Source organism: Ceratosolen solmsi, unplaced genomic scaffold, assembly GCF_000503995.2.
Source record: "Ceratosolen solmsi marchali unplaced genomic scaffold, CerSol_1.0 scaffold33, whole genome shotgun sequence".
Taxonomy (NCBI): domain Eukaryota; kingdom Metazoa; phylum Arthropoda; class Insecta; order Hymenoptera; family Agaonidae; genus Ceratosolen; species Ceratosolen solmsi.
Window position 1 is genome coordinate 1167929 of NW_011948438.1, and position 23279 is coordinate 1191207.

The following is a 23279-nucleotide window of genomic DNA, read 5'->3' on the forward strand; positions in this document are numbered from 1 at the left end:
TTCAAATATAAACAAAAAATTTAATATTTTTGAAAATAAATGTACACAAATAAAATGGAAACATGAAAGTATATATCAAATGAATTAATTTTTCAAATGTATATTTCTTGCAGTAATATAGCTAAAGTTTACAAAATGGCAGCGATTTACTTTTTATTATAATAGATTTTTATATAGTACTTGTTCCTTTGAAGTGAAAAATTTTGTAAAAAAAGTTATTGTATCCAAAAAAAAAAATAGAAAAAAAAATGAAATAAAAAAACAGATTTTGTATAAAGATTTACAATTCTAAATGAATATACCCTATTTATAATTATTTATTTCTACGATGGGCACTTTTCTTGTATTTAAGAATTACAATAAAAAAAAGCAACTACTGTTACCATTTATCAGTCATTTCCTATACATGCAATAAATATTCTTTGTCAAATATAACTTGCATTATAGTATTTTAGTACCGCATATTATTTTAAAGTTTATAGTAGCCTTTTTGCATACTACTTCTAAGCAATGACAAGTATGTCAAAGAGGGATCAATTAGTATTTATAAAAGTATTAAATCTTTTGTAATAACAATAACTATTTATAAAACAATTTTTTAAAAATATAATAAAAATAAATAACTATTAAGTACCATTTAATAACAATGTTTACAAATGATTATAATACATTACTTGATAATAAAATGATTCAGGTTATCATTGGCGTTACATTGCTTCAAAATCTTTCCACTAACACATAGGTTTAAATTTGCAAGAAATAAATAAATGAAATTCATCTCTTTTATAATAATTGAATAACATTTTATAAAAATTAATTTATAAACTAGCAATTATTTTGTAAAATAGCACTAAATAGTTTTATCATTATTATTATTTAAAAGTTTCAAAAAATCCGCATAAAAGTTAAATTAATTAATAAATTAAACATTATGAGATTGTTAACTAAAATAAATTTTAATATCATCCCTCCTTAATTATAATCAATGAGCTATGCACAGCAATGCTACATCAATTAGGCTAAAGCCGAGTATTCGGCTGCCAGCCTTTGAAATTCAAGTTCTTTTTGAAGGTAATCTTTTACAAATGGATGTTCCATATGAGAATCCTTTAACTGCGTCAGATAACGATTTGCAACTTCGTATGGTTTTCCCATATGCTGCGATAAAACAATCATATTTATTAATGTATCTGGATTATTGCTGTCTTTTTCCAAAGACTCTTGAAGTACTATTTCGGCATCTTCGTATTTTTGTTGAAGAATCAGGCTCGTTGCTTTTCCATTGAGTAACATAGTTGTGCTGGAATATTTATCAATCATTTCCTGAAAAAACATTTATTGAATTAATTTATAAATGTACACAATCGTCGACCGAATAATTAACTTTATGACGTAGCACGTGCATGAAATATATCAATTCGATATTTGTACCTGAAAGATATAGTAAGCTTCTTGGTATTTGTCGCGTCCTATGGCTAAGTTGACCCAAGCCAGTGCGAGCTGCGTCAAAGTGGCATCGTCGTCGCTCTCTTGCATAGTTTTCACTTCCTTTACAGCTAAATCAAGACGATCCATTTTTAGGTAGATCTGCACACTCAGCGCAGAGCATTCCAAATTTTCAGCTTTATGTAATACTCTAAGAGCGGATTCTAAATTATTCTCGTGGTAATAGATCGTAGCGGCGACTATCATATAGTTATGACTTCTGCAATTTTCTTCGATCGTAGCCTTATCAATTGCAGATAATATTTTATCCCTATGTTCTGGATGAGCAAAGTATTCCGCTAACAATTTCAATGGCAGCAATTCGGACGGAGAGGTATCCTTGATCTCATCGAGTACTATCCTAAATTTGCGCTGAGCGATATAAGCTCTGTATAAAAAGACATCTCGATTCATCTCTGCCTCCGTTGAAGATAACTAAAGCAAAAAAAAAATTTGTCACTGAAATAATATCGATCAAGTAAACAATCAAGAAATTCAATGGTACGAATGTCACATCACATGTAATATTTGGCAACCGGCCGAAATAATATCCAGCAACCCATTATTAGCATAACCGACCTTCCGTCGAACACCAACTACCCACACATCTACAAGCGAATAATAAAAATACTAGACATTAATTAACCTCTCGCTAACGACAAGCACATTAAATGCAAGTTAATTGTAAATATTAATACAAAAAAAAAAATTGCCAAGCAAAACAAACAATGCCGCAACGCGTCACGTGCACTCATCTGCCGGCAGTACAAACGAAAATACGCCGAGCTATTTCGAAAATAGTCCGACATGTGTCAAAGCCGTAAACCCACACAGCTAATGTAACGACGGCATCGTGCACCTCGAGTACACAAATAATTACGTTCGTCTGGCAAAGGAATTTCTACCTTCACTTTCTGCGCCTCGTTAATGCATTGTTGATAATTTCCAATGTAAAAGTTATTCTTCACGTCGAACAGCTCGTCAAATGATTCATTCTGCTGACGTGCCATCTTATCCGTCGATTAGCCGTCGTCACCGTGCCTCTACGTCCTCCCGTGCTATGCCTAGACGCACTCGTAGGCTGCGGTCCCTCCCTGGATCCCAAACCAGTGACGTTCGACTCCGCAGTCTGCGGTAAGCAGCGGCACTAATTAACGATTCCGCAAAGTAGTGCAGCAGTTGCTAGTTGCTGGATTGCTAAGCTCAGCGCGTACGATGATCTATGCGTGCGCCTGAATTTGTTTGCGCGCGCATGTGTGGGTGATTGAGAGAGGGAGTGGGGTCGGTGAGCAAGAGGAGCGTAAGCGGGTGGCGAGTGAGTGGGCAGGCGAATGAATATGAGAGAACGAGAATGACCAAAGACGAATAATGTATTCGATAATTGCTATTTTAAGTATTTTTCCGTCATCGAAATGTAGAAGTGCAAAATTTCCAAGGTAAATTATGTATTCGCGTTATTATTTAGCCTCGAGGTCGAGTGTTTAACGTTGGATGCCAAGATTTTTTATATATTTACGATTATGCCAGTGATTTATTTATAAATATTTATTGCACCGAAAAGATAATTATGGATAATGATAAAATTATCGATCACTAAAATCACGATCGTCGATCGATAAGATCAATCGATGAGAATTAAATGTATTTTATATTATTTTATATGCATTCAGAGACAAATGACAAATATCATTTGTCAAGTACCGCTACTAATGTATAGGAAATATTATCAGCTTAATGATTCAATTTTAGTATTCGTAAAAGTTCTTTAACGAATATTAATGCAAAGATTTACTTATATTAAACTGATTCAAAAGAAATAAAAAAATATGTGCTATATTGCTAAAACTCTTCAAACTGCTCCATTTAATATCGTTTTTTCTTTTTTTTTTTTTTTTTTTTTTTTTTTTTTTTTTTCTTATATATTAATGCTGGTTCACAATTTATAATACAATAATATTATCATAATCAACAATCTTTTTTTAAAACAATTGATAATTAAGAAAATTTATATACACACTAGACGAATGATATTTTTTTCATTATTTGCATCTTATCGATCAATGAGACTGTTACTATTTAAATGAAAAAAGAAGAGAGAAAAACAAAATGCAGAAGTACATTGGTAAAACCAAAAAATTTACTTCTATATGAAGTCCAAAACGTTAAAATGATGATCAATAATCGTTAAATTAACGAAATATAAATAAGTACAATATAACACAATGCTTTTACTTTAATATCAGGATTTTTATATTATCTCAATTAAAGATTAACCATAATAAATGTTTTTTCACCTAAGAGAATTCAGAGAGCAAAGTGTCTTGTATTATTATTGTTTTACCAATATAAATGATAAACCATCCATACTAATCGCTTGAACATAATATTTCATGAATAAATGATTGCATGCAACTAATGAAACAATATTCCTCTACTTAACCAATGCTATATAGCTTCTTTGTATAACGCAAACATTTTACGTAAAATTATTTGATAAAGAAGAATCTGTTTTTATGCAAATAAAAACATATTAAAAAGTCAATTTTTTTACTTTATTTTCATTTTCATCAATATTAATTGGTAAATAGTTAATCCACGTCTTCAGGCCGCACAGGATGTGTTAAAGGAATAACCGATTTCTTTTTTATATCTTTTGATAATGCCTTTCTCATATCTGTAAATACGAATAGCCTTATTACACACTGATTATTGTTTAACGAAATTGTTTAATAAGGTAAATAATATCACCATAAGCATTTTCGTCTGGATCGCCGCTGTAGTATTCTAAGACAGTACGGTAAACTATATATCCTAATTGTTGGTACATTTGTATTGCCACTTTATTGCTAACTCTTACAAAAAGATCTACAAAATAAGCTTGGTTTCTACAAGAAAAAAAAAAAAGAAAAAAAAAAAAGAAGAAGAAATAAAGAAAATAATAAAGCAATTATAATATTAAGTCATTTTCAATATAAAACAGTTATTTACTTCTCAGAAATTTCTTCCAAAAACTTCATAAGCGTAGCAGCAAGACCAAGTCTTCTATAATCAGGTGAAACAGTGAGAGCCGTTACATGTCCATGCCAATTATCACCAACTCCCTCTGCTTTACCAATAACTACACGAAAGAATTTCACATAACAACAGAATGAATCTTATCGCTAAATTTTCCATTAAAACAATGTTTATTCTTACTGTAACCCATTATTTCACCACTTGGCGATTCTGCTAATTGGATGTATTCTGGCCAATGCGCCAAATACTGCATATAAAAGGGTAGTCCATACTAATTAATTCTGTTATGAAAATATTTGAATATACTATCGACGGTTATGATGATACTTTAATGAAATATTTGGCAGTTAATAATCTTTTTATTAATTAGCTAATAAGTAATGAAGTATTCAAATCATATTTATTGTGATCGTATCATCAAAGGCATTCGTTATTAAATAAAGGATACAGTTTCTGTAAGAGGATCCAAATTTCTAAAACAAAATTAAATTTTTGCATTAATTTTATTAACAAATCACAAGGTTAGAATCGTCACGATTATTTACATATCGTATGAATTAGCACAGAATTATCTTACATTATATATCACTTACACATTATTAAATTTAAATAAATCATCGCAAGTGAATGGTCTTAAAGTAGACATATCGAGGAGGTAATGATGCAAAATATTTGCAAAGGAACTTTAATTTTGGTATTGTTAGGCTCGCTTAAGTAGTGACAAATCGTATCGTCAGACTTGAAGTTCAGGCGGCTGACCATTGAACTTGAATTAAATTAAAAATACGAGACGCATGCGCAATAATATAAAGGTTGCCTGCACACAAGAATGGAGGTTAAAATGTCTGAAATTGCCGCCAATTGTTATTAAACACAAAAGACGTGACTACTAAAGCTGAGTATCCATATTCAAATGTGTTTGAATAGTACGTTATGTTTGTAGAAAATGTTAAAAAGAAAATTTATTATGATAGAGTACGTAATCGATGAAATATTTTGTAAATATTGAAGACTGTGCGAAGGATTGTTTTCAATTATCCAATTATCGAATATTAGTATAATTCTTTTATGTGCATATGGTATGTAATATTATCATTTATTTATTACATTTAACCAATGTATATAAGATTTCATTTCTAATTTTAAATTGGAATATTTTCATTTGTGCAAGTGATTTAAATGCATGTATAAAAAAAATTATAATTTTTTAATTTTGAAAAATGTTTAATATATTTAACTATATTGACTTATTTATATGTATATTGTAATTGAATTCACTATGGTAAGCTTCGATGTCGAAAACAGTTTTCTCCAATTAATTTCAATTATTATCATTTTCTCTACTCAATAATAAAATTAAGTTGAAAGTATTTCAGGATACATAATAAAAGTGGATTACGGTTTACCCAAGTATGGCAGATTTGGTTAATTTTGATACTTGGTTAAGTCAACTTGAATGTCCTCATTGGTATACCACAGACTATGTTAAAGAAACGTAATGTTAATTATTGTTTTAAAATATGTATATAAAAAACTTTAATTAAATTACATATTTCATTTACAGACTACATAAAGGTGTATTGGGGTTGTTATGGGATGATGTACCTCAAATCATTAGACCATTTTCTGAAGTTTCAGAAATAAGAAAAAATATCTTATTATATAAATTAAAAAATGAGCCAAAAGATTCTTTGATCGAAAGTGTTAGAGATACTGTTTACTTGAGAGAAGAAAGAGAGAAGCTTAATCTTCAGATTAAAAATGCAGAAGAAAAGTGGAATCGACAAGAATTTATCTGCAGACAAAAAGGTATTAAATAAATTTGTTCGTGTCATTTTTTTTTTTCATAAAAAAATTTATAATTTCTTAGCATTTTTCTTATCGTTAAAATTGTAGTACAATTGTTGGAAAAGAAGAAAACAGAAAGACAGGCTTTAGAAATAAAAAAGGAAATATTCAAAATTAAAAATGAACAAATGTTAATGCAAATTGCAAACTGTTCAAAAATGCAGGAAATATGTCATCATTTAATGCCACCATCCGTAGAAGAAGTATCTCAATTAATGATAATTGAGTGTCTTTCGCTTGCTAGTAATTATTCTGGTGGCCCAGATAAAAGAAAAGTTTGTAAAATACCATAGCTTACATTTTATTTAGATTTTAAAATTATAATTCAACATAATTTAAAAAATTATATTATTCCTTTTCTTTTTTTACAGGTCTGGAATAAAATCGCAGAAATGCTAAATTCTATTAAAATACCGGTATTATGGAATGCATTGATGACAGCAAGAATAAATTACACTAATTTTCTCATTGATTTAGATATTGAGGAAGACGAAACTCATGAAAGTAAAACTGGAATCAATTTAGATATTGGTACAGCGCAGATCTGTGGTGAACATCTTCATAATGTATCGAAACGTTTTATACATAAAGAGAGAACAAAAAAGAACGAAATAATGACTATGGAATATGTTGAAAAAATTGAAGTAACTAAGAATTAAATTTTAGTAATAAATGCAACAAATTTTTTTTTATCTTACATTTCATTTCATACATAATTATACCGAACACAGCTTATAATAAATTAAACATAAAGAAGGAAAATTTTACGTAAATATTTAATATTTTTTAGCAAATAATTGAGAAACATAGACCAGACTTAAATGATTGGTTACCATTAACTCTGGAAGTTAGAAAATTAGAAGTTCTGAGCACGGAACTGCAAAAGGAACTCAAAAAGCTTGAAGAACAATTACCAATTGATGTGATGGTTGAGGACATTATGATCCAGTTAATCACTGACATTAAGAATATTGATAGCAAAACAGTAGATAAATGTTTAATTACTAATTTTTTCCTTAATACGATTTCATTCTTACCCCTCATTGTATACAATATCTTGTATAAATACATAAATAACATTTAAAGTACATTTAATAAAACATATTAATTTTTAAAAAATTATAAATTAGAATAAAAATCTTAATGAAATTTATTGAACTTTAATACTAATAATTAGTTTTTTTTCTACAGACTGATTGTGTTCAAGAAATTCAAAATGCCTTTGGACTGCTTAAATCATCGGGACCGTTAATTACAAAGACAAAAGAATCTCTTCTCAGTGAATTGGATAAATTTCAATTGCTACAAAATAACGAAGAAAATCAATGGTTAACGATTGACCTAAGCACTGAATTAATGGTCTTTAATAATAATATAGATATTAATGCATTGAGAAAAATTATGTTAAAAGGAGAGACTGGTGTTTATAAGCATCTGCAGATGTGTTTCAATAAAGCCTCTTTAATTGTAGATATACCGAAAAGTGAAAATGTATCGAATTTTCCAATGATAAGAGTTCCTATTTATTATTTAATAGATTTATATAAAATGTATATTACGAACTCTGTATTGAGCAAACGACTCAATGAAACCATGGATAATTTTGAAGACTCTTCTGGGTCGCTACCTGATTCTTCGACTATTGCTACCTTTTCTAATCAAAACTTGATGGAATTGTTGAGAACGATTGACACAATATGTAAAAAAACTCTACAGCATAGTGAAGAATTTGAGCAAATTTTAAAAACTTGGTTAGTATTTATTATATTATATTCTAGATGCATATTTTTTAAAGAAATCTTTAAGTATTAAATTCAATTAAATCATTTAATTATATATAGTTTATATATTATATTAATTACATTTGTATATAATAAACATTTAAGTTGCATAAAATCAAAATAATAAAATTATTCGAATAGCATATAAATATCGATTGATTAATATTTCATGAAAAGATAAGTTTGTAAAAAAAAAAAAAAAATTGTTGAATTTATTAAATATAGTTAAAAGTTAAATGATCTTACTTCTTAATAAATAATTATTATTGTAGAATAATATTATAAAATTTGAATAGCAATATTACCGTCTATTATGTAAGATGAAATTTAAATACAATACGTTGTTAAAAAATATTTATTGAAACATCTAAATAAGTTGATCTGCCAATACAAACAAGTACATTTGTAAAAAATTTATACATGACATTTCTTTTATTTTTAAGAGTGTACTATATTACATATACATTTCGTTTAATTTTATTGAAAATTATATATATATATATATACACATATTTTTATAAAAACAATACACTACATTTCGTATAAATTTATTCTGAATCTAATGAAATAAGAAAATTATTAGTCTTCCGATTAAATTGGAATTGCAATATTTTTCTAGGTCCACTCAAGCTGTGCGGGAAATAGTATCAAAAATATACTGCAAAAAGACTGTAAACAGAGCTACTCTGGATGAATGGGAAAAACACTTTTCTATGATCGTTTATGTTTTACAAAAATCGAATAAAAATCTTGCGTAACGTAGTTACCATATTTTTTTCTATATAGTGCTATTTAAGAAATTATTTAATTCGCATACTACATGTTGATGTGGGCGCGTGTGTGTATGAACGTCAGTATGTATGCATGTACGTATGCTTCCTAAAAAAATTGTTTAAAATATTTTTAATGACTTTTTGTACAATAAAAGCTTCGTTTTTTGTAAATATAATCTTTTATATATATATATATATTTAAAATTTATCTATCTTGTACTTTTCAATTTTGTGTTTGATATAAATGTTTATTACACATTCACATGAATATAAATCCTCTTAAATGGATTAATTATAAACGTAACTTTATTACAATTCAAAATAGTCATACTGCTTATGTTATTTCACAACTTGATTTAATAATACATAAGGATATTCATTTGTAAAAGTCTGCATGAAAACTTTATTTATAAAAATTTGTGTTATAAATATTTGAATTATGCTACTCCTGACGAAAAAATACTCATATTTTTATATATAATGAAAAATATTAATTGTTTGTATATTAGAATATTTATGATAAATATAGAGATTTTTTGATACACAGAATATAAATGTTAGAGAATAAAAAGTTTATATTTGTTGGCAATCTGAATGATAAAATCGAAATATAAAATAAGACATTTAATTATAAAATTAAATGTTAATTTTTCACGAGATTGTTACAACTTTTATTCAAAATTAAAATAATATTGTTATCAACCGATAAAAATACAAATATGGAAAGTAAGGCAATGTAAATAAATCTATTATAAAACGGCAAATTGATATAAAAGAGCCTTAATTTGAAATACATATTACGACATATGAACACAATATATTGATTGCTTCGCTTCTACTTACTAAGCTTCTACTATAATTGCTCGTCAAATTTTCTAAATATATAAAAAATGTTCTATCCGTTTACTGTATAATAAATTTAAATACAATTGTTATCATGCTTTTGCTTCAGCAAGCAGCTCCAACCTCTTGACAACTTTCACCATATCGAAGTCCTTGGCCAATTTTAGGTAATTCACCTTTCTCACAACGTGCACCATGGCCCAAAGGGGTAATAACTCACAAAGCAACCTGATGTGTTTCTCAAGCTCGCCGGACGTAAGTTTTGTACGATACGAGTCATTCAGCTTCTTAATAACAAACTCAATGGGGAGCACACTTTTTTTCTCGCTGACGAAGATGTTGCGCACGATTTTTGCAAGCTCGGGCAACCTTGAATACATTATTAAATCATTGCTGGCGTCCGAGGACCGTGTCATCATCTCAAGAGCTTTGGCGGCTTGCTTTGCACGCACCTTCTCCAGCAGGGCCATTGGTATCCCTTTAAGTGCTGGATTTGACATGGGTTTTTGGCTTTTTGGAGTAGCTGGTGGCGTGTCTACGAGGGAAACATTGATATTTTCGTCGATGTCGCCCGACTTGGTTATGTCTGTGCAAATGTATACATTAATGTGTTAATATGTCTCGTCACGATAGTCATATTTATTTGTTGCAATTTTAGAATTTTTATTAAATCGCTAGTTAATTTCAAAAGCGAAAATGAAACTCCAATCAATATAAAAGATAAAATTAAATATAAATATGAATCTGTTTTGTTAAAATCATTTGTGATCGTAATACCCAGTTATTAATTACTTTATTTCATAATATTATTTTAAAATAAGCTCAAGCTTACATATGGATTGAAGATTAACTCAATTGTTTTTAAAATTTTGAATGCATAAATAGATTTTCTTATTTTTAATTTATCTAAAATTTACACTTTTAAGGCCAAACATCTTAATTGCATGAATAATATTTATCAATTGCGTGATAAAGACGTATGCGTACTAATAATATATTTTATTTATGTTTTAATTTCTATATTCTCTGAGCTACTTGATTAAACCTACTAATTATAAATAATTACCTGTAAGGCCAGTCGATTTCATTTGTTTGTCAGCAAGTCGCTCAATAGCCTTTTGCATGCGTGAGTTATCATTGAAAAGTTTGTTTGCTCTCTCCAAGACGTCTTTTGCGGTGCATAATTGTTCTTGTTCTGGTGGTTGTGGTAACTCTGCCTTTTCAATTGCTCTACAGTTCTCCACGTCAAATTCTGGATGCCATCGAGTTATTTTTTCCTTGGGGATATTCATTGGTGTGTCCAAGGACAATAAAAACTTGTCATGCTCATCCTTAACGATCTCTAAAAGTGTATTATAAAATTTTCTTCTTCGCTCTAATAAGACACTCGGTCCCATATGTGTTTCAAGAGCTGATTTTAAGACATTTTCTGCATCTGGCGTATTTCTGCCGCTTTTATCTTTACTGCAAACAATGATGGGAGTTATGACGAGTTCGTATTTTTCGGGATTCATGGTGCCGAAACTGCGTATCTTCTCTTGACGAAAATTAAAAGCATCAGGATAAACGGTCTTAATCTACAATAAATAAATAAGACAATAAAGATTATAATGAGAATTAATGAAATATGACTGAGCGTTAAATTTTACTTTTAAGCATGTTTGTTATTACTTTTATCATTATTTTATTATTATTATTACTATTTATTACTTTTGCAGTCGTCAAATGCAAAGTGTGCAAGCAAAGTTAAACAACATTTAAAATAATAGTTACTATTATGCAATTGAAATTATTATAATCAACATTTAAAAATATTTAAATATTAAATATAAAATTAAAGTATTTCAATATTTTATTTCATATAAGAAAATATCAAACGTAAACAATACAATGGATAAAAACTATTATTATTTTTAACGCATCATTTAAAAATTTATACAACTTTTATTATATCATTACATCAAATTAGAGAAATAAGTATAAAGAAAAGAATATTATTTTTAATTTTAACTGATTTAAATGTAACGCCATTTAAACGCCTAATTTAAATATTGAACACCAATTGAATTGACAATGCGTACCAGTTTTGCATAACAAAATTTTATACGTTATCTTATTCATTTATATTTGTTTGAGTAAAGAGAAAGTAAATAATAAAAATTTGAAAATGATTGTATAAATTTTCACTATAATAAAACAATTAATGTTAAATGCAATTAATGTTAAATGAAAAATAAAAATTTGTCACTATTAAATAATAATAATTTATGACTATTTGAATACAATGATTAAACACTTACGATTCATAAATCTTTAAAATTTCGTTATTAATTAATGATAATATTTACATTAAGGAACGAATGAATTTAATAAAGATATTATATTTCAAAATTTTTAAAAGTAATTTTAAAAAGTAAAAATTTATTTTAACGAAATCAGTGTAATTATAATGAACTTTTAAATATAGAAATTAAGTTTTTAATATCCTTATTAAGTTGTTCGTAAATAATTACGATTTTATAAGGCTTGGACCATATGAAAAATTATATTTTTTTAACGTCTTAGAAATTGATTGTGTTTATTGTAATTATTATTAAAATATTGAAATAATTATAATTTTTCAAAATTTGATTGACAACACACTTATAGTTTCTCGATTTAAATAAAAATAATTCATTAATATCCATGATTTTTGTATTGTCTATTAAATTAAGCAATTATTGTTAATAAATGCATTTAAATTAAGACAATAATATTAAAATTATTATATTTTGATTAATTTTTAATACGAATTTTTTTTAATTTTTCTATACAATTTTCATATTTACTTTGGAGAATTAATGAAATTTTATCTGTATTTTATTTCATGCAAATACATATTAATACTTGTTAAATTTAAATATACTTCAAACAATTATAATTCATAACTTTTAAAAATTATGAAAAGATGTTTAAACGATAAGGAAATATTAAATTTAAAATAAAAATAGCAATGTAGTGTGATTGTACCTGTGCTACATGATCAAGGGTAAAATTTCGCCTTACAAGTTCTTGTACGGCAGGCTTCAGTTTATTAAAAGTTATTGTTTCTCTTCGATTAAATAACATTGCCGAAACAGTATCAATACTGCGAAAAACCTCTGCTAAGAATCGATAACCGTAAGGTAAAGGTAAAGTTTTTCCGTCTGTCTCAACCAATGATTGATATCTCTGATATGCCGGGGTTTTTATAGGACTACCCTTAACAGGACTTGCAGGAGTATCTTTTGGTTCGAAAAGCAGTCGACGAGCAGGACTCGCTTTTGGTGATAACTGCATCATCTTTGTAGGACTGAAGAATTTATTTGGTGATTGCATAGATTTTTGTGGGCTTACTGGTATTTCAAGCTCTATACGTTCAAATTCTTTGATCTTTATCTCATTATTTTTCCGAATGTCTTCCTTTACATCCAAATGTGCTTGATTTAGTTTCTCTAATCTATCCGAACAATTCTGAAATTTGGCAATTCTAGCTCTCAATTCATTCAATCTCGCACTAGTAGTCATTTTAGTTCTTATTTCGTTTAAACTCATGTCTTTTGATATTATTTTTGGCTCTTTAGTCGGTGTCTTAGTGTATAAAGGCTCTTGAATCTGTTCGTCGGCATGACTGCTCGTTGCATTTTTAGAGACACGCCTTCTGGTCAATTTTTTCGGACTCAAGCTTCCTAGTTTTTCAAAAATTACTTTCTTCTCATCTTCAATTTCCTTATTAACTTTTAATAAGGCATCGCGTATGTCAGATTGTTGATTGTCTTCATGCGTTGATGATCGTTTTGATTTTAATGATTTTGTTTTTGAAAATGTATTTGATAATTTAGAGCCCATATCAAATTGTAAATTCCTCGCAACTGTATCTCTTTTTGTGTCCATTTTCATCTGAAAGTAAATAGGATATATAACGTAGACTCGCTAAAATATAAAATATTTGTAAACCAACGATGTTATAAAGAACAGACTGCAATATTTGAAAAAGTATTTCATAATGTAAATTTAAAAATAACTCTTTGCAGCTTGGCATTATAACGAGAGTATTACATTTACAGTTTATATAATGCTCCATTTTTGCAACAAGCAAATATGCAAAGTAAGCAAAATTTTTATGCTATGTGTATTATTTAAGTAAGTCATTACTTCACCTGTGCTCCTTAAATATTCATTTCTTATAATTCATCAAATATTAAGTTAAATATCTCATTGATGTATTAAAAAACAATTACAGACACATGTAATACAAATTTCTTAAAAATTGCAACTAAAAAATCAATTGGTGTATAATTATCATTAATTTTTTAAATAATTTTTTAATATTTTCAATAACTATCGTTCTCCAAAAGGAATGATGTAGAACATATTTTTGCCATAAGTGCAAATATAATTATTTCATCAAGAAAGATATTTGTGACATAATATAATATCTATTAGACTAGAAAACGAATTATTAAAATTTTTTACTATTCATTGCCAGCTTCTTTCTAAAATGAATCATCTATCGTATTATAATTATTTGCATTAATTAATTCTCAATACACAATTAATTCTAAATTACAGCTTTAACTTTGTCAACCAACTTAATACATTATGTTGCAGAAAAATTACGATTGTTTTATCTTAAAATGTATACTGTCATTTTTAAAGTAATTTTATTAAACTCAAAATATATTACGCAAAACTTATTACAGTACAATTTTTATTTCAACAAATTACACGACTAATTCAAAACTTCTACCAAATTGTAAAATTTCACATTTTTCTCTGATTTTTCATTTTTCATTAATTAATCTTGAAAATTTAAAGACCGATGGATTGATTACCTACATCAATGGAATGTAACGCATGTGCAATATAGGTAAACAGATGAAACTGATTAAATATTGTTCAAAAAAAAAAAAAAAATAAACAAAATTATAGAGAATGAAATAAAAAAAATGAAATCTTACCAATTTCTTGGTTGATCTGCGCTCAACCATCGTCGGAGTTTTTTCAATTATTACGGGAAGGGCCTCCGTTCTGTTATTATCCTCAATTATTAAAACTTTTGATTTGTTACGTAGTTCATTACTAGCCGAACGCTTCCTCGTATTAAAATACGAGGCGACTGATGGCTGCGACATCGTCCTTTGCCTTTTGTATTACTTTCTTCGCTCCTCCTTTCCTCCTTTCCTTCTTTCCTTCTTTCCTTCTTTCTTTCTTTCTTTCTTGCTTTCTTGCTTTTATGCACGTTTGCAAAACACGAACTCACGTGGAGACCACCACTTAACACAATATGCCCTCACGATGCTCCCACGATTAGGCGTCCGATATTTTCGTTAAAAATGAAAAAAGGTTAAGGACGCAACGAAGGGTAGCCAAAGGGCCGTACAAATAAGGGAAGGAATAAGAAAATTCCGTTTTTTCGAGTAGTGCAACGTTCGCTCGCACTATGCTACTCTCTTCGTAAACTTTTACCACTGATTGGGAAAAGCGCGCGACCGTTACAACGTTGCCACCTATATTTCCCGCGTAAAACTCGCGCTTCTCGAGGCATCCACATGGGGTGCGGTGTTGCCGGGTGGGGAGTAATTATTGGCGGAAATATTTGTATGGGCTATGGCTAACCGCTCTCCAATACTTTCCGAGTAATCTCCTTTTAATTCACAATTTTTATGTAAGCTACTTGACTTATTATTATAATATTACTAATTATTACTCGAAGCTGTTTGTTGCTAAAATTATTGCAGTTGGTATTTTTGGAGTATTGACGATCGGATGCATAAATTGAAAAAAATGCTGATTATAATTTTAATACCTCTTCAAGGAATGTACAAAGAGCATAATTCCGAAGAATCAAAATTTATTTTAAAGCCACTGCATAATCGACAATAATAATATCATTGCACATATTAAATCCTATTTCTAATTATTATTTTCTAAATGAAAAAAAAAAATACTATAATTATAATTCGTAAAAATGAACAATCGAGTCTGTATTAGTCGAAATAAAATATTCATTCATATACTGGCAATTGAAATTATTACAATATTAATATTTTATGTTTTAATTAAACGCAGACATTCCAAGTAAATTTTCCACTTATAAGTAGGCATGTATAATAATACAAAAACGCTATTTGTGACTAACCCCTCTTGTCGATTTTATATTACATTTTTCATGGAATAAAAAATTCGCTTTGCATTTGCAGAATTACGTGCAATGTAATTTGGAATTAATTTGGCTGTTAAGAGGCGCAATCAATGAGAATAAATAATTGAAAACTTATATCGAGCGGATCATTAGAGAAGGATAATTCATAAAGTTCAATAAAAATAATATACTTTCCTCTAAAAATATTTTATTATAAAAATATTCACGTTGATATATATATATATATATATATATATATATAAATAAATAAATTATATAAGAAAAATTAATCGTTTATTAATATAGTTAATATACGAATTACTTACAATCATTGGTATCATAGGTACAAGAATACATTTATTTTTAGAATTTTAATTTTTCATCTTTATTTACTGTATTTAAAATTATTTGCTCGAATCTGAAATAAGTACATTCCACATTTTTCACAGTTTGAATAATCATCGCAGCTTTCAATTTTAATTTGCCAAAAATGTTACACGCCCTATAAAATTACGATTACAATTCACATTCGTTTAAGGTATAAAGCAACGAATAGCACAATCGAGCTAATTTAAAGTTCCATAGAAAAATCAAAGGATAAATATATATATATATATATATATATATATATATATATATATATAGTCTATACTACTAATAAAACATATAAAATGTTGTATATGTGGTTAATCTGGAAATTTCAAAGTTTTTGTAAATATGAAGATCATAGTTCGATGTATAAAAAGAAATAATTAAACATGTTAATGAATTGAACAACGATTACGCATATGCATTACAATATAGAATATAGAAGGATAATGATCCTCTTGCTCATTAAATTCCTTACGTAAATAAATAATCCGTACCCTTATTTACTAGATTTATGTGAAAATACAAATGGTATTCAATCAATGCATATTATGTATCGAGAATGCAGCACAAAGTAAATTGAGCCGTGATGAAAAACCATGCATTTATCATTATTATAAAGCTTTGTTATATACCATTACGAATTGTTGAGATATTATAAATAGATTTTTTTATTTAAACAATAATAAACAAGAATTGTAATAAACATAATATTTATCTATGCAGTTGCTTACGATAAGTATATAAATTATTCATAAATAAAGATATAATTAAAAAAATTTGTATCATTTGGAAACGTATTTTAATAGTATTTTGATTGTTTCAGGAACGATTTTTTTCTTTATAATTAATAATTAGTCAGTATTTTCTAATCTATCTACTCATCGATCAATTCAATTCTGTTTTTTATAAAAAAAAAAAAAAAAAAAAAAAAAAAAAACAAATATAATCTTTTTTTTTTTTTTTTTATTAATCTCAGTATTGAATGGATAATTAGAAATGTTTTTGTTTATAAAATCAATCGAACTAGGACAAATTATATTTGTTAAATTTCCGTTAAAAAAAATTCAAATACCTTTAGCATAATTTGCTCTAATAATAAAACCAATCGTTGTCAGATTCGTAATCTCCTTCTTTTTCAATCATAAAGATAAATTCGATTAAGAACGTAAGTATATTTAAAAATTTCATAATTATGGCTTTAGTTATCCGCCGTAATTAGTAAATTTAGTAAATTATAGGAAAAATTTGAGACAATCATCGGTAACGGTACATGTCGCTATGCTTAATGAAAGCATCGTTTTATTATCACATCGATTTCTTTTATCATCTATAGATTTTGTTATGGGAAGAGTAATTTGAATTTTCGTTCTCTTATTTGTTTTGTTATTCTATATTTGAAAGAAATTTTTGGATATCTCGTTCAATAAAATACAACGAAATAATTTTGTATTTTATTTACATAATAATTTATGTAAAAATATGCTAATTGCATTATCAAACACACAATTAGATACAATTTAAGTATAGTTCATAAGAATATTAAGAATTAATAAGTTTTTAATAAATTAAAGTGCAATTCCGATTGAATGAATATTGTTTCCAAAAATTTATCAAATAAAAAACTTTAAGAGCTTACATATACGAAATAAATAGTGGATTATATTAATATTTCTATTATTGCTCACCAAAGTATAAAAGTTGAGAAAGTGAGTGTTATTTAATTAGAGACTTTGATTAATCTTTGACATACTAATGAACGAAATAGGAAAAACTTTAATATATATATACAATTTGAGCATTATTGATAAGTATTCATTATTCAATATTCTATCCTTCAATTATTCAGTTTAACTGATGTCTATCCTATATTTAATCAATCCTCTTCGCTACTTTTTTAACCGAATAAAGATTTTTTATGTGCATTTTTGTTTTCTTAATACATTTTTGTAATTACGATTAAATTGTCATAATGAATACATACGAATATTGTGTATCGCGTATCAACGAAATCAATCACGCGAAATCAAATTAAATAAATTATTAGAAGCGCATAATAGTTCTAGTAGCATCATCTAGATAAGTGTTATAGATAGCTGAATAGGTGGATAGTTTTATAAACAAAAACATGTCAATAATTCTTGTATAACATTTATAACATCTTAAGCAATATAATTTATATGTAAAAAGCAATTACATGCGTCATCGACAACAATACATTCTATGTAAATATAATAATAATCTTGTTATTGAAAAAAAAAAAAACTCACTACGTAACAAGTGTAAAAATTGAAAATTAAGTTCTAATGATTATTGGTAGATGTCAAAATATTTTACATTTTAAAATAAATTTAGAATATAAATCAAAAGCATTACGATTACAGCTAATTACATACGCTTGTTAAATATAAAAATAAATATCTACTTACCATCTTCTTTAATCATTATAATGAATTTATTTTCATTTATTTATTTCTACAATGAAATATTCAAATTACAATTGGATAACATAAATGATGTACTTTTAGTCGTAAAATGCGCATATTTTCTGAATCTAGCGAACTCGTGAGCGAGCCTTTAAACGTACACGATTATTATTTTAATAAATAAAGTACGATAATGTATCATTGAATGATTATTAAAAAACAAAAGAATAAAAAAAAAAAAAAAAAAAAAAAAAGAAGAGCCCATTGCTTAAACTTCTGCCAAGATGGTCAACTGTTTATCGATGAACACGCATATGCCAAACGATTGTTTTATTTAAAATAATAGAGTCGATAGGCACTAAATATATGTAATTCTTGGATTCGCTTATACGAAAATATATAATAATATTTAATCTGAAATAATTAGGCCGATTTCATGACCTATTGACGGGTTGATTTGTAAAAGATAATTTTGAAATTAGCCCCTGTGGCCTAATGGATAAGGCATCGGTCTCCTAAACCGGGGATTGTGGGTTCGAGTCCCACCAGGGGTATGTGAAAAATTTTTGTTTCAACTTATGATTTCATAGCCAAATTAAATTTTGACAAGGTTTGTGTTTGGTTTCTCTCTTCTTTCTTCCTTTATAAAATTATTTTTAACAGCAGTTTTATATTACTAACAAAAATCTTTGTATAAACATTAGAATTTTGAAGTTGTGTATGGTGTGGCGCTGTTGTATTGTGTTGTGTTGTGTTGCGTGTGCGTGCGCGCGTGTGTTTATACGCACACATTTTTAATCATACAGTATTTTTATAATGAGAGATAAATCGAGCAGATGGATCTGTGACGCCTTTTACCCATTGCGGCATCCAGTAATAAGGGATTAAACTCTCTCCGCAACCATGATAATGAGATTCAAAAGCTTTTCTGTAATAATAAATTGTATTGGGATTTTTCATTTATATTAGTGTGATAATGATGTCGTCAACGTCTCATTTTTATAATGAGAGAAAATATTACACAACAATTATTTCTTAACGATAAATTTATGTTCGTGCGAATAGTTTTTGCTTTTCTTTATTCAGAGTTTCGTAAACAATAATATAACGAGCGACGGTAACAACATAACAACAATGTATTTCTAATTGTGTAAATTTTTATTACCTATTCTTAAGAATGAACTTTTTTTTCTTTTTTTTTTATCTACTTTCTTGTTCTTTATTATTTATATTGTATAGAATTTTTCAGCATATTATTAAAAAAAAATTATCAAGCAAGTATCGGATTGCAATACAAAAATGTTTTTTAAATTTTAATAAGATATTAATTATTATCTGTACGATTGAACAGTATAGAATAGTAAAAATATTGAATATTTAAATCTTCTTAAGGCATGAATTTTCTGTTTAATATAGTACGTAGATGGCGCTATCATCAATCGTCAAGAGCTTGATAATAAGTATTTATGTAATTAAGTATTAATATAGAATTACAACGAAAAAATCACCTCTTTGTACAATTATTAGTGTACATTTATATTATAAATGTGAAAATAGAAATATTTAGACGTTTATTATTTTTGAAAATTTCGACAAACTCAAACCTTCAGGAAATGTTTAAATAGATAGTATTTACCTGTAATAGTAAGCTTCTTTTGTTTTTGGTGTGCAGTGAGGATAAATTTCACATGCCGCTTTTAAATCGTCATCCTGCACTTTATCTTCAATAATTTCGTTGAGAATTTGAAAAAGAGATTTTTTAATAGATGTTACACCATCGCTAAAAGCTTCCTTGCTTCTCCACAAGATATTATTTGGCAGCAAATCACTTCCATCGAACGCCGATCTAAGCAAATATTTTTCTACACCATCTAAAAAATAAGAAACATGACAATAGTTTGTATGTAATTATGTTCTTTCAAAAACCATTACATTACTTTGTGGTTGTCGTAAAAATGGATCTAGAGATAGATAGTAATTAGTAAACTGTAGATCTAAAAATGGTACTCTTAATTCCAAACCAAATGCACTAGTCATTCTATCTGCGCGTAGACCATCGTAGAGATATATATCTTTCAATAGTCTTAGAGATTCCTTATGGCCATCGAATGCATTTGGCGCATCTTTAAAATAAATGTACCCTTGTGCCAATTCATCGGCACCTTCGCCGCTAAAAATCACAGTAGTATCGGTATTCGTTTTAATGTATCTGGCTATCAAATACATGCTTAAAAATAAAATTAATTGTAATATTAAAAATTTGATCGACGAGTAAGAGTAATATATTTGTTGAGAAATTGCAATACCCAACGGAAGCCCGAATTGTCGTTATGTCAAAGGTTTCGAGATAATAAATTACTTTATCGAGGACCTCTACTATATCTTTTTCTGTAATAATTATTTCATGATGCTCGGTACCAATATGATTAGCGACCTTTAAATTTAATAATAAATAGTAATATGAATTATGTGATTTAATAGAATAGATGACAAATAAAGATTATTGCAACCTGTCTCGCTGCCATTATATCTGGACTATCTTCCATTCCGATTGAAAAACTTTGGATTTTATATGATAAATTATGTTTCTTTGCTTGCTTTACAAGAATAGAAGCAACCAAACTAGAATCTAATCCACCCGATAATAAGCAACCTATTCTTCTCTCAGCCATCAGACGCTTCTCTATAGCGGCTGAGAATAATATTTTGATATTCTCCTGAATATCTGTTGAACTCAAATCTAAATACAATTTGTCGTTAGAATCATTGGGATTGACTATTTATTAATGATAATTTATCAACAAGGCTACATATATTCTAAACATTACCATTCCAAGGTACGTAAGTATTAAAACTAGGCTTCTGTCCTGGTTCATGATATTGTTCTTGTCTTACAAATTTAACCAATCCATTTTCTAAAATATCATATTCTTCAAATGTACCTGGAGTAAATGGTTCTACTACATGATCTCCGGATAATAATTTTGCAATGCCTACTAAAGCCTTTAATAATTACAAAAAACAAGTTTATTAATTATTTAACAGGTATTAATAGTATATCTCTTATAAATCTTTATCAATGATATTATCTATTATTACAAACATTCGAATCATAACTTTAAAGTTCTTTCAAACTGATAATTTTCATAGGTAATAAATATTCATTTCATGCACATTCAGAAATATTTGAAAATATTAAATCAATCATTTTTAATTTTTCATAGACAATTTAAAAATGTCTATTTTAATAAAATAAAAACCTTAGGGTAGCATCTGTAAGATTTATTAGAAATAAAATGATTGTATTGAAATAAAATTGTAAATTAATTTTTTTTTTTTTTTTCTTTCTTTAAATGCTTAATAATTAATGGGCAATGTTTATAAGTCGCAAACTAGAAAATTAAATATGAAAAAAAAAAAAAAAATTGCCTCCTATAAAAACTTGCCAATTAAGTAAAATAAACTCACTTTACTTTCAGATGAAATAGCCAATTGTCCGTTGGCAGTTAAAATCTTAAAAAGTGGTCTGATTCCATATGGATCTCTACCAAGTAAAATTTTTTTCTTTTCAGCATCTAACAAGCAAAATGCAAAGACTCCGTCTAAATTTTTGCAAACATCATTAATGCCCTTTGTAGCATAAAGGTGCATCAATACTTCTATGTCACATTTGGTTGAGCATTCAAAGCCATGAATTTCCTTTAACTGAATGCATTTACAATACAAAATAAATTTTTATATCTTAATTCATTCAATTTTATCTATAATTTTTATAAATTTTAATCGAATTAACTTCTAAGAAACTTACATTATTGCAATTATATATTTCACCATTGCAAAGTAAATATAAAAGGGGGTATTTGTAATGTCTTATTGGTTGCATACCACAGAGACTATCAACAATTGATAATCTGTGGAAGCCAAGATAGGCATTCTGTAATTAAAAGAATATTTTATTTAAATATTGTGGTCAATGAAGAATCGATGAATTTAAATATGAAAATACCTTGATGCGATTATCGTGCTCAATTTTAAATGCATCCGGCCCTCTATGTGATATTTTTGAAAAATTGTCACATATACAGCTGAGCGAATTCGACTCAAACCCAAATAAAGCCCACAAACCACACATGATATAACTAAAAAGTGGCTACGCTTAAATTTAAGTACAGCTAGTGTATTGCAGTATTATTGTATGCCGTCGTTATTAATCCGACTTTATCAGTTTGTGCAATGATTTGATCGTACGCTTCAATCTGTGTAGAGTTTTAAACTCACACATAACTATATACAGTATGTATAAATTATCCAACCCGACCACGTGGAAGTTTATGGAAGTATATACTGGGTGATCCAAAAAGAATGATCTCGCACATCTGGAAAAAAATTATGGCTTACGAGGAAAACTTAAAATGTTGATGTTGAATGAGATTAGTTTGATGAAAAAATATTAATTAAATTATGTATTACAACTTTTGGGACACTTAGAATTGACATTGATATTATAACGATTATTTTCTCAATTCTATTAGCTTACTAAGCAGTTTTACACGTTTAATTAATTTTGCCGAGTAAA

General features: G+C 27.6%; 5 protein-coding genes and 1 non-coding gene across 9 annotated transcripts; 2 read left to right on the top strand and 4 right to left on the bottom strand.

Moving 5' to 3' along the window:
* Positions 1–937: 937 nt before the first annotated feature.
* epsilonCOP (coatomer subunit epsilon) lies at positions 938–2747 on the bottom strand. 2 transcript variants are annotated; one of them, XM_011503474.1, is made up of 3 exons: positions 2391–2747; positions 1432–1920; positions 938–1323 (listed from the first exon to the last, which is right to left on the bottom strand). In XM_011503474.1, exons 1-3 carry the CDS (start codon positions 2493–2495, stop codon positions 1015–1017), a joined length of 903 nt encoding a protein of 300 aa, XP_011501776.1. In that variant the 5' UTR covers positions 2496–2747; the 3' UTR covers positions 938–1014. The 2 variants fall into 2 exon arrangements, with proteins under 2 accessions (XP_011501776.1, XP_011501777.1); XM_011503475.1 differs by lacking the exon at positions 2391–2747 and adding an exon at positions 2005–2109.
* A 6-nt stretch (positions 2748–2753) lies between these two features.
* On the top strand, positions 2754–8914 carry LOC105365341 (uncharacterized). Of its 3 annotated transcripts, none has more exons than XM_011503478.1 (8): positions 2754–2921; positions 5869–5995; positions 6065–6309; positions 6397–6623; positions 6720–6992; positions 7139–7333; positions 7540–8099; positions 8749–8914. In XM_011503478.1, exons 2-8 carry the CDS (start codon positions 5913–5915, stop codon positions 8885–8887), a joined length of 1722 nt encoding a protein of 573 aa, XP_011501780.1. In that variant the 5' UTR covers positions 2754–2921; positions 5869–5912; the 3' UTR covers positions 8888–8914. The 3 variants fall into 3 exon arrangements, with proteins under 3 accessions (XP_011501780.1, XP_011501778.1, XP_011501779.1); XM_011503476.1 differs by lacking the exon at positions 2754–2921 and adding an exon at positions 5545–5579; XM_011503477.1 differs by lacking the exon at positions 2754–2921 and adding an exon at positions 5547–5579 and having other exon boundaries at positions 5877–5995.
* On the bottom strand, positions 4016–5282 carry Naa20A (N-alpha-acetyltransferase 20 A). The gene is made up of 6 exons (XM_011503479.1): positions 5094–5282; positions 4949–4973; positions 4681–4771; positions 4474–4603; positions 4234–4370; positions 4016–4159 (listed from the first exon to the last, which is right to left on the bottom strand). Exons 1-6 carry the CDS (start codon positions 5144–5146, stop codon positions 4074–4076), a joined length of 522 nt encoding a protein of 173 aa, XP_011501781.1. The 5' UTR covers positions 5147–5282; the 3' UTR covers positions 4016–4073.
* A 756-nt stretch (positions 8915–9670) lies between the features above and the next one.
* On the bottom strand, positions 9671–14957 carry dup (chromatin licensing and DNA replication factor double parked). The gene is given in 4 exon segments (XM_011503481.1): positions 9671–10320; positions 10795–11322; positions 12755–13663; positions 14725–14957. Coding segments are annotated over 4 exon segments (2094 nt in total). The 5' UTR covers positions 14899–14957; the 3' UTR covers positions 9671–9837.
* A 4227-nt stretch (positions 14958–19184) lies between these two features.
* On the top strand, positions 19185–19257 carry TRNAR-CCU (transfer RNA arginine (anticodon CCU)). Its single transcript has one exon. It is a non-coding gene; the product is annotated as a tRNA-Arg (tRNA).
* A 235-nt stretch (positions 19258–19492) lies between these two features.
* On the bottom strand, positions 19493–23069 carry AsnS (asparagine synthetase). Its single transcript, XM_011503482.1, has 9 exons — positions 22710–23069; positions 22512–22637; positions 22172–22408; positions 21532–21706; positions 21214–21443; positions 21010–21137; positions 20641–20930; positions 20340–20574; positions 19493–19631 (listed from the first exon to the last, which is right to left on the bottom strand). The coding sequence occupies exons 1-9, from the start codon at positions 22833–22835 to the stop codon at positions 19502–19504; spliced, it is 1677 nt and encodes a 558-aa protein (XP_011501784.1). The 5' UTR covers positions 22836–23069; the 3' UTR covers positions 19493–19501.
* Between the last annotated feature and the right edge of the window lie 210 nt (positions 23070–23279).

What these genes read in the sequence shown, in the direction of transcription:
- epsilonCOP (XM_011503474.1), bottom strand. Translation starts at nt 2,495, where the DNA reads ATGGCACGTCAGCAGAATGAATCATTTGACGAGCTGTTCGACGTGAAG. An exon ending in ACGAGGCGCAGAAAGTGAAG is followed by an intron (nt 1,921 to 2,390) that starts GTAGAAATTCCT and finishes TTTTTGCTTTAG; the next exon opens with TTATCTTCAACGGAGGCAGA. An exon ending in AAGCTTACTATATCTTTCAG is followed by an intron (nt 1,324 to 1,431) that starts GTACAAATATCG and finishes ATGTTTTTTCAG; the next exon opens with GAAATGATTGATAAATATTC.
- Naa20A (XM_011503479.1), bottom strand. Translation starts at nt 5,146, where the DNA reads ATGTCTACTTTAAGACCATTCACTTGCGATGATTTATTTAAATTTAAT. An exon ending in TGGATCCTCTTACAGAAACT is followed by an intron (nt 4,772 to 4,948) that starts GTATCCTTTATT and finishes AGAATTAATTAG; the next exon opens with TATGGACTACCCTTTTATAT. An exon ending in TCCAGACGAAAATGCTTATG is followed by an intron (nt 4,160 to 4,233) that starts GTGATATTATTT and finishes TCGTATTTACAG; the next exon opens with ATATGAGAAAGGCATTATCA.
- LOC105365341 (XM_011503478.1), top strand. Translation starts at nt 5,913, where the DNA reads ATGGCAGATTTGGTTAATTTTGATACTTGGTTAAGTCAACTTGAATGT. An exon ending in ATTTATCTGCAGACAAAAAG is followed by an intron (nt 6,310 to 6,396) that starts GTATTAAATAAA and finishes TTAAAATTGTAG; the next exon opens with TACAATTGTTGGAAAAGAAG. An exon ending in GTGGCCCAGATAAAAGAAAA is followed by an intron (nt 6,624 to 6,719) that starts GTTTGTAAAATA and finishes CTTTTTTTACAG; the next exon opens with GTCTGGAATAAAATCGCAGA.
- AsnS (XM_011503482.1), bottom strand. Translation starts at nt 22,835, where the DNA reads ATGTGTGGTTTGTGGGCTTTATTTGGGTTTGAGTCGAATTCGCTCAGC. An exon ending in TACTTACGTACCTTGGAATG is followed by an intron (nt 21,444 to 21,531) that starts GTAATGTTTAGA and finishes AATTGTATTTAG; the next exon opens with ATTTGAGTTCAACAGATATT. An exon ending in AAAGAAGCTTACTATTACAG is followed by an intron (nt 19,632 to 20,339) that starts GTAAATACTATC and finishes TTATTATTACAG; the next exon opens with AAAAGCTTTTGAATCTCATT.